This window comes from Mercenaria mercenaria, chromosome 7, assembly GCF_021730395.1.
Source record: "Mercenaria mercenaria strain notata chromosome 7, MADL_Memer_1, whole genome shotgun sequence".
NCBI lineage: Eukaryota > Metazoa > Mollusca > Bivalvia > Venerida > Veneridae > Mercenaria > Mercenaria mercenaria.
The window spans coordinates 73699050-73715845 of NC_069367.1; the positions used below are offsets into that span (position 1 = coordinate 73699050).

The following is a 16796-nucleotide window of genomic DNA, read 5'->3' on the forward strand; positions in this document are numbered from 1 at the left end:
TAAAATGGGAACATCTTGTTTCCCATAAAATACACTCTAAAGTTTGATTTCAAATAATATATATTTAAAATACTTAAAAACTTTCAGATTTCAAGGTGAATAAATTAAAAACTATTGAGGATGAATATTTAGTAACTATTTCTTACTTACTAAGCAAGCGTTTCTTCGTAAAGATCAATCTCGACAAAAAGAAAGTGAAAAATTCGCATCATTTTCAAATTTTAGTGAAAATGTCGCTTTTAAAACAGTCACCTGGATCGGCAGATATAAGTTCTTACAGAGATCAACATTTTAAGGTAAAAAAAATTATCGTAAAATCGTTCTGTAAATTTAAATGTTGTGCTGCACTCTAAGTGTTATGAAATTCGGACGAAGCTTCAATGCGACGAAATAAAACATGGACATTCAGGGTTGGGATTTAACCTTGCAAACCATTAAAATATTTCAATTACAGTTTGAAAACTGCAAATGTTTTCTGCCCAAACTCCAGTAATCAATCTGAATTCTGATTATGATACAGGGTTCTCGGAAACGCTTAATTCTGCATATGCATACTTCTTGGAAAAGGATGCCAAAATATTCCAACCGTGATTGCTCAGGATGCGTAAAATGTTTATCCAACTACCTAGTCCAAATAATTGTAGATCTACTCGAGAGTTGAATATCGTTAATATGAAATTAGGCGCTGCCTATCTGACGGGAGAACCTAGTGATAGTGATACGGATTCTTTCTTTTTTTTCTGCATTAAATTGTTCTTTCTGATATTTTTTGTTTGGCTTTCAGTTTTGACAGTAAGCCTGATGGTTTTGCTATTTTTATAAAAATAAGAAGGGGAAATGTTTTAAAAAGTTTTGTTTAAATGAACATAGATCTAATAATTTCTTCAAATGTATCAAGACTAGACAGACAATGGAAAATAGTGTTCATGAGTTAAAGATAACACTTGACACTCTTTTAGGACAAATTGTGTTCCACTAATACAGCTATGGTAAAACTCGTGTATGTGAGAATGACAAACAACCATTTACTTGTGAAATTCTTATTTCAAATTCATTGTAAAAAGTTCTTGACCAGAATTTTATATATAACACAAACACTCTTGGTCTAAATTCAATTTAATTTACCTAACTGCTAACAGTCTGGGACCTTTTTTTTGAATATGATTAAGGTTAATTTCTTAGCTTGATAGTGATCGTAGTGAGCCTCTCAAGTTTATAGCCAACATTTTTTTCCAAGTGTAATTTTACTAAAACTCTAGTCAATGAATTGACTTTTAGAAAGTAGTTGCAATGTATGTGAAAGATTGTGGAAGGGAGTGGAGATAAGCAATATCGATATATGCTTTTCCATGCCTTCGAATATTTGTTCAAAATTTACAGACAGAACATTGGTTTACTATACTTATTAATGATTTGTGTTCCACTAATTGATTGAAAAAAGTGTGATAAATATAAAGAAAAAAAATTAAATTGGGCCTAAGCTAAAAAAAAAAAATCAAGCACCTTACGAGATTCAAACTCGGACCTCGCGCATGGAAAATATGTGCGCTAACCACTGGACCACAGTGACTTATGACATAAATGTGTGATAAAATTATGTATATAAATAAATTTTGTTAGGACAACGTGTCTATATTCGTTTTACATTGACATCTTTGAAATTATTGGCTTTTCTACATTCATAGAAATAAATAAACAATGGTTTTGTTATTCAAACAGTGCAGTAATGTAGCTTACATCATAATTTATTATTGGAAACAAAAAGCGGGCCGCTTGAATCATCCATAAACTCGTTTCATGAAGAAACCCAAATAACACCGATTTCTATTGATACCGCGAATTTTCAACTGGATAGAATAATTTGTTTAAATAATGCGGCGCCCGATCGTTCCTAAGAAATTTTATTTTATCAAATGTCGTTCTGAAAATTATTTATTGCGCAAGCACGGCAGCAGGTCCGGTAGAATTATGGGAGAACATCAACAACAAAACCGGTGAAGGTATAGAACATATTCCCAAGTTGAACGGTATATAGGTTTACTTTGACATATATACACGTACACATTATCTATAGACGGAAAAACCTTCGGTTGTCCCGTAATATTTTTTTGACTTGTCGATATCTGCCTCCAAGTACAAACCAGAAAAGGAAAAGAATGTGATAGCACTGTCCCCTTCATTACGTAAATAACACCAGACGGAATCCGTTGGGCGGGAATTATGTTATAATAAAGCAACGGATCAAAAAAAGAAATACATACATAGAAAGCCTATAATTTTTCCTTTCCAGTGATGTATATATTATCTAGATTCCTTAAAAAAATTACAAACTATGGCAGTTAAAAAAATTCAGAGGTTTAAATCGCGTGTACTACATATTGGAAAATGGCCGATACAGGTAAACACATTACTACACGAAGGGTTTTCATTGGTCACGCCTCCGACCGCCATTACATGAAGACGATTGAAATGTTAAGAGGTTTAAATTTTTTACAACAGAAATTCTTGATAAATATGTCATGTTCTTATGTTTTTTATTTACTATTTATGATTTAAAACAACAGGTAAGCTGTTAGGGCTAAAAGAAAATCGTGACTACTGAAAAATAGTAATTTCAATGACCACAGTTTCCACCACAGTTTTGATTGTTTCTGGATGAGACCTCTAGGTAGACAACGTAAAATACCAAAATGTAAAATCGGTCTACCGGAGGTCTCATTATTTAGACTATCCAACTACCTTGTCAGCTATTTCCCCTGTCAATCAAAGGCGGAGTTTGCTGTGGCTGTTTTGCGCTTTGACCAATCAGAGATAATTGTTTTCCAATAACCGCAAGGTCTGTTTAGTTAATATTGTTGATGTAGTGGATTTAATCAACATGTGGCAAACATGCTTTTGACTAGGGACGTTTTGACTAACATCCTATGCTAAGTGTGTTGACCAATTTATTTTCATAACACGTGGGTCAAATTGCATTCGCCTTGGATTATAAGAAGACTGAAAGTAGTGGTGTTTGCACGACAGTAACTGGACTTAATTGTGATGTTATTTGCAGCCATTCCCAAATCAATATATTAATGTAACAATAATTGACTAGTTAGGTTTGTTTCCACAATGGATGCGATACAAAATATATTATTTCAAGCACCAACATGATGACGTTCAGTCATTTAAGTATGAAATTTGGTGAATAAAAATTATTCAAAATTTGGACATTCTGATGTAATTATGTTGCTGTTAACATTAGAAATACGAAAACTTGGCGTTGATGTTTTCATGCCGGTTTACTGTAAATGATGTTTAAAAACTGTTGCAAACGTGTAGTTCATGTCATTGATGATTATGATAATGAGTGTTTTTCTTCACTTGAATAGAATAGACTTTGTTTTGAAATGTTATTCCTTCATCTTTTACCATGAATACAGTTACATATATGGAATTTTATAAGGCAAGAGTTTTTAGTTACCGTAGATACCCATGTATAATGCACAGTTTTTTTTTACCCCGGGACTACACCCGAATCATGGGTGCATATTATACAGAACAAGTTTGTTTACAATTTTCGCCATTTTGGTAAAGGGAAACTACTCTCCACGCTTACTGTCTACACTAAAATCTATGATTGCTGTTACGTTCTGTAAAAGATCGAATGGTTTATTTTTCTTTCAAACAAAATTAACTTCATATAAATTTAATAGTATTTTGATGAAAGAAATATAAAAACATCACAAATATTATGATACTAATTAGAGTATTTTCTTTAACCGAGATCAAACTGTGAACAACAAAATTGACACGCGGTGACAGGCTAATTGCCGATAATTACTGGCCATTTGATTGTTAGAAAAAGACAATCATGCCTTTTGTTATCGTTTGAATCGAGAAGCTCATGTCATTTCGAAAGATACCATTCAGAAATATTTAAAAAATTGCTTTCTATTTATTCAAAATATTTAATTAAAAAAAAAGAAACAAGAAACGTAACAATATTTTATTAGTTTTATTTTTGAGAAAACAAAAATCGATAGTACTGCGAGAGTGATGCTGCTCTCCGCTGTGTAGGTAAAATTTATTACCGGTGTCGATGTAAACTCTACTTTCGTTTTCCATCCACCTCAATATTGACCGAAAGTGTTTTTTCCCAGGATTTTGGGCTAAAATTGGTGCTGCGCATTATACACAAGAGTGCATTATACATGGGTATCTACGGTAGTTTCTTGGGAACAATAAACACGATATACTGAAATTCAAAAGTGAAAATAAAAGTATGGCGCATTTTTGTAACTTCATCATATTAGACACAAGAAACAACCAATTAAAAGTGCTGGCCGTAAAGAGTTTTTTTTCTGGTCTAGCTTGAAAAATTTGTTTTGACTAAGACTTTCTTCAGACTTTAAAAGTTCCAGTATGACATTTTGAGCTTTTGTGATCGCTCTTTGTCCGGTGTCTGTCGGCGTCTGTCCACAATTTCTTGCGAACACAATAGAGACCACATTTTGTAATCAGTTTTAATCAAACTTACACACAACTTGTAATGGCAAAATATCTCGGTTCCTTTCAAAAACTGGCCAGATCCCTTCATGGGCTCCAGAGTTATGGCCCCTTAAACTTAAAGGGCAATGTGTGCTGGTTTCCTATTTTTGAGACCAAATTTGGGCAGCAACAAGGATCAGTATTTAACGATGTGCTGCTAATGGAAAATACATTAGAATTTACTTACTGAAAGTCCAGGACCTGGTAGATTAAATGAAATGTTTCACATGTACATGTTGCTAAGACAAGTCTCTTTCTTAAAATTTGATTCTGTCACAGGGCCCTAAAGATATTCACTAATAACATCAAAAGCATTTGAAAGTTTTCAACAAAGACATTTGTAAAAGTACCATTACTATGTGAATGCCTCCTCAGGTAAACATTGAAGGTCTATCAATTTTGCAAATGTAATTGTTATTTTAGATAGACACTAATTTTAGCCCTAAATTTGGTTTATTTTATGGCCTAAAATTAGCCCTAAATTATGGTCAGGGACTGCTTGAAAGCCTGATGTTGGAATATACAAAGATGAATCAAGTTATGCTACTATAGCACATATTGATTAATAGTTAATTTAAAATTTATTGAGGAATAAGCTAAGAGATACAAAGCTCTCTGTTAAACATAAAACTAGAACTAAGCATCTCTGAAATGATACTGTTGCATAGGCGTTGAAAAGGTGCATAATGTTTTGCTCAACTGTGTTGTGTTGACAACTTGACAGACGCTTGTGATGTCTCTTACCATGTTCTGATATTCCATATATACAGGGACTACCTTAGCCTGGAAATTTAGGGAGAAGTGACTTCTCCCTCCTGGGGAAACAGGGAGAAGTTTTGAAATTTTGGGAGAAGTTCGGCAAAGTGAGACAGAACATTGCTTACATGCATTAAATAACAATAATAATGTTTATTCAGTTCCATTTGTAGTATTATCTTGCTATGACTTAAATAAAAATGGTGCAATGTTTCAACAATACAGTACATATTTGTACTGTTTTACTGCAAAATGTTTAACAACTTGACACAACAAATCTTTCCTCATATAATCAGTACTTAATATTTCTTGGATTATCTTTTTTCCTTCCTAGAGCAGCTTTTTCAGGTATGTGAGCATTCTGAGTTTAAATTTTTTTATGTTCCTTCAATTTGACAAACTACAGAGTTTAAAAACCTCTCAATCTTACAATGAAATGTTATTTGTATTGATCAGTAGATAAAATACTTAAAAATCAGGGGCAATATTTTTTAAAATTACATATTTTGACATAAAAAATCTAAAAATTGGTTAAATGTATTACCTCCCTTTAACACATTTCAGAATTAACTAAAAGAGTTGTCTGCTATTTTTATCAAACAACAAATTTAATAGTTTGTCAGGGGCCATATATCTAACTTATATCTGTTTTTAATGAAAGAAAAATGCAGATTAAAATGAACAGTAAGCAGATCCCAATTGAAAAATAAACGTCGGGAGTAACGGGTAGTCTACACTGTGACGGCAATAAAAATTTCGAAACGATTTTTATCTGAAAACAAGAATAACTGGATAAGACAAGTACCGAGGGCGTTCAGTTGACCCGAGGTTCCGTGTTTTGACCCGCGAAAATCAAGAAAAACTCGTAGTTGACCCGCACAAAAAAGTGTCCCGTGCGTCGGCTCGATTCGCGAAATGCGTCTCGAGTTCGAAGTTCTGCATTGTGAATCAAAATCTCGGTGAATTTCAATTGTTCGCCGCCACACAGTAGGCGGAGCGTCGTATGTTAATTAGCTACTGACAGATGTCAATCACTCCACGCGCCGACTGACACGTAATTAGGTTTGTAATTCGGAAGTTAATTATCGCCGTTTTACGAAGTTTTCGGGCTGTCTGATCTCAGATGTGGGTCAGCTTTAATAATAATTCTTTCATTCTTTAATTATCGTTTACTGCAATCACATTAAATGCAAACAATTAGCAGCTTATCATATGCGGCGTCAATCTGAAATCGAGTGATCATCTTTTGTTGTCATGGACACGTTTCGCCGCGCGTGCCTCCCGGTGACATCCTGTGTATTGCGAATTGTGTTTACAGACTTTACATAACCGAGATGTATAATATCGGCGCACTTTATTGCCGATTATGTTTTACTTTCATCCAATTTTAGGGCGACTTGAACTTCGCTTTTCTGGGCGGGAAGGGTGAAGTAAAATATTTTAAAGCGAAGTTTTCGCTCAACTTCGCCTAAAACGCAGTCCCTGTATATATATATAGTCTGATAAGCTTCTATGAACATGCAAGAATGCACTTCCCCAGTTCAAGTATAATTTTACAGTATGTGGTCCAAAAATTTAAGTGATAAAGGTCAAGAGTAGTACAAGGAAAGAAACAGAACAAATCCAGTTCATTCCAAGTACCATGATTTTAGCTCACCTGAGCACAAAATGCTCAAGGTGAGCTTTCTGATCACCCTGTGCTGTCAACAATTTGACTGTTAACACTCTAGAAGTCACAATTTTAGCCCAATCATAATACAGTCTCAGATGACTTTGTTATTGGTTCATCTGGTGTCAAAAACTAGGTCACTAGGTCCATTATTAGGACCTTGTTTAACACTCTAGAGACCACATTTTCTGTTTGATATTCATTGTTGTCAAATCTACGTCAAGTTTAAAACTGGGTCACCAAAGGTCAAAAACTAGGTCTCTAGGTTAAATCATAGAAAAACCTTGCTAACACTCTAGAGGCCACATTTTCTGTTTGATCTTTATGAACATTTTGTCAGAATGTTTGTCTCTATGAAGTCTAGGATAATTATAAAACTAGGCCACATTTTCTGTTCGATCTTCATTCTCCTGTTGTTTGTTTTTATGAAATCTAGGCCTAATTAGATACTAGGTTATCTTGGCCTAAGGCTTGGGTAAGAACTTTGTCAGGTGAGCGATACAGGGCCTTCAGGGCACTTTTGTTTAACTTTTCAACAGGGACAGTTTGTTATGTGTACAAGTGTATTTAATGCAATAAGCATGCAGAAGAGTTTGCAAAACACTGAAACAGGTTAAATGAGTCTGCAGAGATTTGACATTTTACTTATTATACGCCCGTCTCTGAAAGAACGGGGCATATTATGTGAACACCCGTGGCAGGTGGGCGGTTGGCGTCCAAAGCATGTCTGCTCTCTTAGTCGAACAGTTTTCATCTGATCTTCACCAGACTTGCTGACAATGTTTTTGGGCATATTATCTGCGAATTTAGCCTTGTCCGCACTCTAGAACAGTTTTCATTCAACAGGCATATTTTGTGACAGTCTAGCACTCTTGTATATAGTTACAGATATATTTATAGATTATATGTAGGTTATTTACTTAAATAAATGTTTTCTTACAGGGAAGTAGATCTGAACAAGAGAGACTTCTAAAACAGAGCACTACATTGTATATTGGAAATTTGTCATTCTACACAACAGAAGAGCAGATTCATGAACTGTTTAGTCGGTGCGGCGATGTAAAAAGAATCATCATGGGGCTTGACAAAGTCAGGAAAACACCGTGTGGCTTTTGTTTTGTGGAGTATCCTTTTATTAAGTCACGGGTACTAAACAGTGCCTGCGGTACTGACTGTGCCGACGAGGATTGAAGGCACTTCGCTTCCTGTACCGCAGGTACCTCGTCAATCTTTACAAAACGAGCGAGATCGGCGAGTGATTTTTGTCATTTTTGTCATTTTGTTACTGCATGGAGTATTTTTTCAAAAATCGCGGAATGTAGCGGGGTGTAGATGTATCTTATCTACATATCCATGCTAAAATTTGTGGCAAATGATCAATTTCCTAGAAACGTAAGGACAAATAAGTTGAGAATGAAACGTGATTTTTTCCCATCAGTGACTGTTTACACTCGATTTCTTTTCGCTGACCCAAACGATGTCGTCTCTGCCATCGTAAATTGTATTTATAAATGACATGTGATCTGCTAAAACATAAAATGTGTCCAGAAAATTCCGAATTTGAACGTTATGCCACTTTTGGAAAAGTGCCGCAGGCATTTTGACGATGCCGCAGCCCCTTCGAGGTGCCGCAGGCACTTTCAGAAAGTATCGGGACATAAATTTGGCCGAAACTAGACAGATGGAAGAACAGAGAAACAACATTTCCTTCAAGAAAACAAAAAGAAAAAGGGGTGTTGAATAGTATGCAGTGGAATGCAAGTCAACTGAAGTCAGGTACCTTCGTATTGCCGCATTTCAGAAAGCGGTCCGCAGAATAAAAACCCTATGCTGCTCGATATGTTGTTGTTTTTTTTTTTTCAAAGTTTTGTTTGCAGGGAATAAAATAGGTTTTTACGTACATGTAAAAACTGTTAAAATGTTTATGAGCTATACTTATTAAGTTCTCATTTTTTCTGAAAACATTTTTAAAATATTTTTTTTTTTTGTAGATATACTTAATATTTCCAGGAAACGTTAGGCTATTAAAATAACAACAGAAAATTTCAAACATCGATATAGTTTCTGATTTTATACAGTAATAACTGTCTAGCTAGTAAATGTCAGCTGTCCACAATGGGCTCTTACACAAATGGTATCGAGATTATAATGTGAATCATCGCAATAATATTTACAGGAAACTTCTGACTATTGAGACTCTTATTAGAAACTTTCGCTTTATCATGATAATTTCTTGAAGTATCCTGACAGCTACCTACCTATCTCGTGGCAGAGGTTATAATGCAGTAATCTGGTCAAAAATGTGCTTCCGTGGTGTAGGTGTAGTCGAAAGAAGTCCCTAATAAATAGATCTTAAGTTTTCTATTTTTCGGGCATTTTCGCATAAATCGGGAGCCAAATGGGCATCATTCCACTCGTGGAATTAATTTTACATAAAATAGGACACTTTTCATGCTAATATTCGCTTGTTTTCGAGTTGTTTTACGTGAAAACGAAAGTAGGGTTTTTATTCTGCGGACCGCTTTCTGAAATGCGACAATATGAGGGTACCTGACTCCAGTTGACTTGCATTCCACTGCATACTATTCCACACCCGTTTTTCTTTTCGTTTTCTTGAAGGAAATGTTGTTTCTCTGTTCTTCCATTTGTCTGTTTGTCTAGTTTCGGCCAAATTTATGTCCCGATACTTTTTGAAAGTGCCTGCGGCACCTCGAAGGGGCTGCGGCATCGTCAAAATGCCTGCGGCACTTTTCCAAAAGTGGCATAAAGTTCAAATTCGGAATTTTCTGGACACATTTTATACTTCAGCAGATCACATGTCATTTATAAATACAATTTACGACGGCAGAGACGACATCGTTTGAGTCAGCGAAAAGAAATCGAGTGTAAACAGTCACTGATGTGAAAAAATCACGTTTCATTCTCAACTTATTTGTCCTTACGTTTCTAGGAAATTGATCATTTGCCACAAATTTTAGCATGGATATGTAGATAAGATACATCTACACCCCGCTACATTCCGCGATTTTTGAAAAAATACTCCATGCAGTAACAAAATGACAAAATCACTCGCCGATCTCGCTCGTTTTGTAAACATTGACGAAGTACCTGCAGTACAGGAAGCGAGGTGCCTTCAATCCTCGTCGGCACAGTCAGTACCGCAGGCACTGTTTAGTACCCGTGTAAGTGCTTTCTGATGACCCTGGACTAAGACTACCAATCCACATGTTAGATGTTCTAGGTTCAGATATATTTCTTTAAAGTCTGGGAACCACCTTTTAATCATACAAACAGGTACAAAGTATACATGGATGCTATATTAAGGTCATGCATGTCTGTCCATTGTCTCGTCTGCCCATCATAATTGCAGCTCTTGTTATACTTGATCCACAGCTCCACAGCGCCCCTTGTAGGTTTAAGTTATTGATGTATGTTAAAAGAAAATTTAAAGGTTTTGAAAAAGCCTTGACATAAAATCAGATATTATACCAGACCTGATGCAGAAAATGCTATGAGGTATGTGAATGGTACTCGACTTGATGACAGAATTATCAGAACAGATTGGGATGCCGGATTTAAAGAAGGGAGGCAATATGGCAGAGGAAAAACTGGTGGCCAGGTTTGAGTTCTCTCTCTTATTTTAGCAATCAGTTACAAGACTTGACACCATTATATGCTATGTACTGCCAAAGGGCCCTTTCGGGATAGATGCACAGTTATATCCCCACAAACGAAGTTTGCGTGGGGGTATATAGGAGTGAGCTTGTCGGTCGGTCTATTGGTTTTCAAGGGTTCAGGACAATAACTCATGAAAGGCTAGACAGATTTAAATAATTTTTGGTACACAGGTCACTGGTGTAACATCCCAAAATAAAGGCCAAGTTCGACTTTGAGGTCATTAGGTCAAAGGTCAAGGTCATAATGACCCGGAACAGTTAAACAGTTTCCTGATGGTAACTTGAGAACGCTTTGGCTTAGGATCATGGAAGTTGATAGGGAGGTTGGTCATGACCAGCAGATGACTCCTATTGATTTTGAGATCAGTAGGTCAAAGGTCAAGGTCACAGTGACCCGGAACAGTTAAACCGTTTGCAGATTGTAACTTGAGATTGCATGGGCCTAGTATCATGAAAGTTGATAGGAAGGTTGGTCATGGTCAGCAGATGAACTTATTGATTTTGAGATCAGTAGGTCAAAGGTCAAGGTCACAGTGACCCAGAACAGTTAAACCATTTCCAGATTGTAACTTGAGAACACTTGGGCCTAGGATCATGAAAGTTGATAGGAAGGTTGGTCATGATCAGCAGATGAACTTATTGATTTTGAGATCAGTAGGTCAAAGGTCAAGGTCACATTGACCCGGAACATTTAAAGCGTTTCCAGATTATAACTTGAAAACATTTGGGCCTAGGATCATGAAAGTTGATAGGAAGGTTGGTCATGACCAGCAGATGACCCTATTGATTTTGAGATCTGTAGGTTAATGGTCAAGGTCACAGTGACCTAGAACAGTTTAACAGTTTCCAGATGATAACTTGAGAACGCTTGGGCCTAGGATCAGAAACTTGATAGGAAGGTTGATCATGACCAGCAGTGACCCTTACTGATTTTGAGTCAGTAGGTTAAAGGTCAAGGTCACAGTGACTAGAACAGTTTAAACGTTCCTATGTAACTTGAGAACGCTTGGCCTAGGATCACGAAACTTGATAGGAGGGTTGATCATGACCAGCAGCTGACCCTTACTGATTTTGAGGTCAGTAGGTTAAAGGTCAAGGTCACAGTGACCCGGAACAGTTTGACTTCTACATTGGCTTACTTATGTGACAGGGTATAATTCGTCACTCCTGTGATAGCTCTAGTTATTTTGTTACTTAGTCATTGTTTATTTGATAAAAAAAACATCCAGAATTTTTGGCTCAACAATTTTGTGATATCTGTTTTCTGATTCTTTTATCTATTTATTTATAAATGACTTTACGTTGTGGTTTCTGTTGTGGATTACAGATTGAGTATATTTTGTCCAGATAGTACCTGAAGTCTTCCCCTGCTAATAAAGCAGGAAATTAGTCACCATTTGACCTAAATAATGTCCCAGTGATCTGTCTTTAACCCTTACCATGTTGGACAAAATTTATTCAGCCTTTGCTACCAGTGTAGATCATGAACAGCCTGCACGTCCATGCAGTCTGACCATGATCTGCACTGTTCGCCATTCAATCTGTATTTTTTTTTGGTTAGCACCCCTTTCAACAGTTAATGGAACTGTCCAAATTGAAAGATGGACAAGTTCATTTTAGAAATTTAGCAGGGTAAGGATTAAAGGGACTATTTACCCTCACATTTTAGGCGAAAAATACTTTTTCTCAAAAGTCCATAAAAAATGAGTACTCTGAAAGTGGCTGGTGGTACAAACTTTTTGGCATAAGATTTTTGCAAGATATTCTTAAAAATAACCAAAATTATTACATACTCGTTCCTATTCCCCGTTAAGTTACACTGGTACCGGAAACGTCAATATTTTTCCATACACTGACGCCTGAATTTCATATTGGGTGCGTGACGTAATTCAGTGTGTGTTGTTGCACTATTTTTTTTCTATTTAGTTCAGTATTGTCAATCCTATTCAGGCTATTGAACATATTTATGATATTTACATAATATTTATACGTGTAGATGCGTATGTAATAAAAAGGTTATTATCTTTGCATTGGAAAATACGCACTCGTTCGTCAGTGGAAGAATATTGCGCTCCTAAAGTCGCGCAATATTTCCGCTGAAGAACTCGTGCATATTTCCCGATACAAAGCTAATAACCTATACATATTGTGCAGAAGGTAGTAAACCATTGCAATGCTTTTGAAATAATGCAAAAAATTTACATTGCATTTTTACCAATATTTAACTTTTATTTTCACCCACATTATTATTTTTCAGTGTCATATACCACTTGGTGGATATAAACATGTTGAAAAATTTCACCCAAACTGTGGCCAAGTAGCTTTAAGGGACTGCCAAGATGCTACAAAACTTTAGTGTTCACTTTTTTAAGCTCACATCTCACTCTCTGCATAAATAGAAAAAAATGTAAGAACAAATAAAACCAACTGTCCAGTAACAAACATTTCCACAATTCAGCCTTACCTTAGGCTTAAAAAAAAATTCTTTGTTTCTGGTAACATGCTCAAAAAAATTAGGGTAGGTAGGTCGGGATTTTTTGTTTTTTTTTTGAAATTTTTTTTATTAAGGGAGACTTTTCCGAAATTATTTTTTTGTCAAAAACTGATTACAAATAAGAGGGTTATGCCTTTAAAGCATCAGTGAGTTGATTTCTAACATCACTGGCCATGTTTAAAGCATAAAAAGTGCAGTTTTGCATCTTTTTGTTAAAAAGTTGAAAAAAATATTCTCCAAGGCCATAAAAAACATTTAGGGTCGGGCCAAAAATTTAGGGTAGGTCGGGATACGCCTTTACGCCTTATAGTTATAATTATTGAGACATTAAATATTAGACAGGAAATTTCTGTTTACACCTTGAAAGAATTTAGGTAAGAAGTGTAAGAAATAAGTCTAGGAAGCAAAAGAAAAGTCCGGAAACAGCTGGCATTGTGTGGTAGGAATATGTATAAATTATAATCCACTAGACTGTGAATGGTATGCATTTTTTAAATATTTATCTCAGAGTGAAGATTGAAGACCTAATGGAAATTAAAAATTGATTTTTGATTTTTTTTTTGGAGCTAATTTAAAATTTTCCTTCTGTGAGCGTTTATAACATTCAGTTTTAAAAGAAAATGTAGAAGTCCTGGGCATAGAATAGACATTATTTCTAGCTGTACAATCTTATTCAAATATAAGGTATCATGAATTTGCTTCACGTTCTAAAGAAACTTACTATGTCTTGTGAAATCAATTAATTATATTCATAGTGGACTAATTTTCCTGTGTTTCCTAGTTGCACTCTATCAACAAAATTTAACCATCTTGAAAAATAGAATTTACTATACAATGTAAAGCTCTAAATCAATGAACTCATGTCCTATGCAAATAGCCATTTTGCAGAAATTTTATGCCAACATAATTTAAGTATTTTACAGTATGTTTGAATACCTTGGCAGTGTTCTTTATGATAAAAGAATAAAGATGGTGTTTACCTGCAACTGTAGATTTTATCTTTTCATGAAACATTATTTTCAAATAGATACATTGATTTGTTTTTGTATATCTCCCACTTTTCTATAGTTCACTTTAAATGTTGTTCTACACTTTAAATGAAAAGATAATAATCTAGGAAAATGTTAAAATTCAAGTAGAGTTGAAAAAAGCAGCAAGAAGTGTGCATGAGTTTCTGATTTTCTTTCTTTCTTTTTGCATTATTTCAAAGGCAAAAAGTTCAAGATTTGAAGTGAGATAAGGGTTTGAGAGATATTTTCAAGGTATTTGTTGTTGGCATAGCAACTCCTGATATCATTTGTTTTTAATACTTTAATCAGAAAGTTGTGTTGGCACATCATTGTATGTCTTTTATCTGTTATCTCATACATAGACTGATTTGTAGCAAAAACTTTTTTCAAGGGTAACATTATTTTATATTACATATACATTTTCCATCTTTGATGGGAGGGGGTGTTAATATTTTTGATTTGACATGTTTGAGGAGTAAAATATTATATCGGTTGCTTGGCATCCATTGTTTATTTATCATTCATTCATTATAAATAAAAAGAATATTAGTTTTGTATCTAAAAATATGCATTTGGTTTTACAGGGAGAAATATAGACTAGTGTAGGAGAAAAACTGTGCTCTTCAAATTCAACATTTTCTTCCACATGTACTAGAGACCTTTAAATTGTTTTTTGGCTATTGTTCAGTTTCACATAACAAGCAGTTAAACCAGCTCCAAATAAAAACAAAAAAGTTTGCAATTTGCTCCTTGAAAGGGCTTTTATAAATTTTTCTGTTTACCTACAACAACAACAAAAGACAATTCTTTCTCTTGTTAGAGACGACCTGTTAAAGAAGATCACTTCCTCTTTTCCCAGTTTTTTGTTTTACAAAACAAAAGTGAATTTGCAATAAGTGTGGAGTCAGTCAGGACAACATTTAACATGCAATTACCTCCCCTGATTTCTTGTTACTAGAGTAAAATCCCAAAAGAAGGTAGGAACTACATAAGTGTAGACTATTTATATTTCATTGGTTTGGAAATAAGTAATGCTTTACTGATCATTAAGGAAATCATGTCAGTTGGACCCATTACTATAGACATGTTTATTATTGAATATGAATGAACCAGTATCAAGAAAAGCAATTACATTTTAATAACTGACAGGTCATTGTCAGAACAATAGACATGTTCACCCGTATCCATTATCAAATGATTAACATACCGGTAATTATATCGGTCTGCTCAGCTGTCACATTCTCCTAAATGACTAGTACTTCATACATACAATGCTGCATTGTTTTGAAAAAGAAAACATTTGCTTTGATACTTATATTATTTCAGGTTCGAGACGAATATCGTACAGATTTTGATGAAGGACGAGGAGGTTACGGAAAAATTGTTGCAACAAAAATACGACCAAGGGATTCTTTGTGACAGCCTGATGTTGTGCTGGACATTTACATAAACTTTATTATGATAGAGACAGAGATTAACTGTGGAACAAGAAGTAACATCCACCTCATAATTTTGTAATTCATCTCTTGACTAACACATGAGTTAATTGAGTGTTGAATGAATTAGTATGGAAGAAAGTTGATGAAAGAAGATGGAAAGAAGGAAACAGCTTCACCAGTACAGGGGGGCAATCAGCATTTTTGAAGAGTTTAATGTATGTAGAATTAATATTTTAAAGATCAAATATTGTATAGCAGAACTATAGTGACAAACTTAAAAATGCTTGTCAAGAACTGTATAGATGGTCATTTAAAAAAAAACACTTTAAAAAAAGTGTAAAATGTTTGAAACAGGGTCATATCTCGGACTTAAAGTTTACAGAATTAAGCCCCTTTTCCAACTTAGAAAATTTTGGTAAATCAGTTGTATGTAAGCTAGTATTCTGTAGAGTGGTCTCAAATTGTGAAGCACACTGTCAGTAGACAGCTCTTGTTTTTACTTTAAAATCAGGCTTAAAGTTTTGTTATGTTTAAATTAAAATTGATGCACATGATTGAATGTGTGGGATCTATGGATTAATTGCAGAATGCTTCATTCATAAATTGTTCTCGAGAATCATTATAAATACAGTAGTGGTTTTTATACAGCTAGATTTAAAATAGACTCATTTGCATTCTAAAAACAATGAGCTCATTCAACTTTTTTTGCCTGTGTAAATTTCTGATACAGTTTACATATTTCTTATTCTCAGTAAGATAGATATCTTTTATTGTCTAGAAGCTCTCAAACAGAAAGTATGTCATAATACCTTGATGTAGTTTAGCACATTTTGTTCAAGATTTGCTCTGTATGACATCTGTTTATAGCTAAAGAAAAATGTTATCATTTCCACTTTAGAATTAAATATGTTGTTTTATTTTGCATTGATATTTTTAGGCTCTCCAAAGGGGAAACATCCATCTGTCCCATTGTCCCGCAATTCTTTTCCTGAGTATTTCTGAGCAACAATGGGTTGGAATGTAGCAAAACTTCATAGGACCCTTCACTCTTAAGAGAAGATGGGCGTATTGTCTTCTTGTTCCGTCCAGATGATTTTTCACTGAGCTATTACCCTTTGATAATTCAACATTAGTATACTGTAACACAATTCCTCTGAGTATTTCTCAGCAACCACTGGTAGGAATTTAGCCAAACTTCATAGGAAGCTTTACAATAAA

The 16796-nt window shown here is 34.8% G+C and overlaps 1 protein-coding gene across 1 annotated transcript; it reads left to right on the forward strand.

Moving 5' to 3' along the window:
• Positions 1 to 24: 24 nt before the first annotated feature.
• LOC123553930 (nuclear cap-binding protein subunit 2-like) lies at positions 25 to 16495 on the forward strand. The gene is made up of 4 exons (XM_045343678.2): positions 25 to 296; positions 7901 to 8082; positions 10439 to 10577; positions 15466 to 16495. Exons 1-4 carry the CDS (start codon positions 231 to 233, stop codon positions 15556 to 15558), a joined length of 480 nt encoding a protein of 159 aa, XP_045199613.1. The 5' UTR covers positions 25 to 230; the 3' UTR covers positions 15559 to 16495.
• The last annotated feature ends 301 nt before the right edge of the window (positions 16496 to 16796 follow it).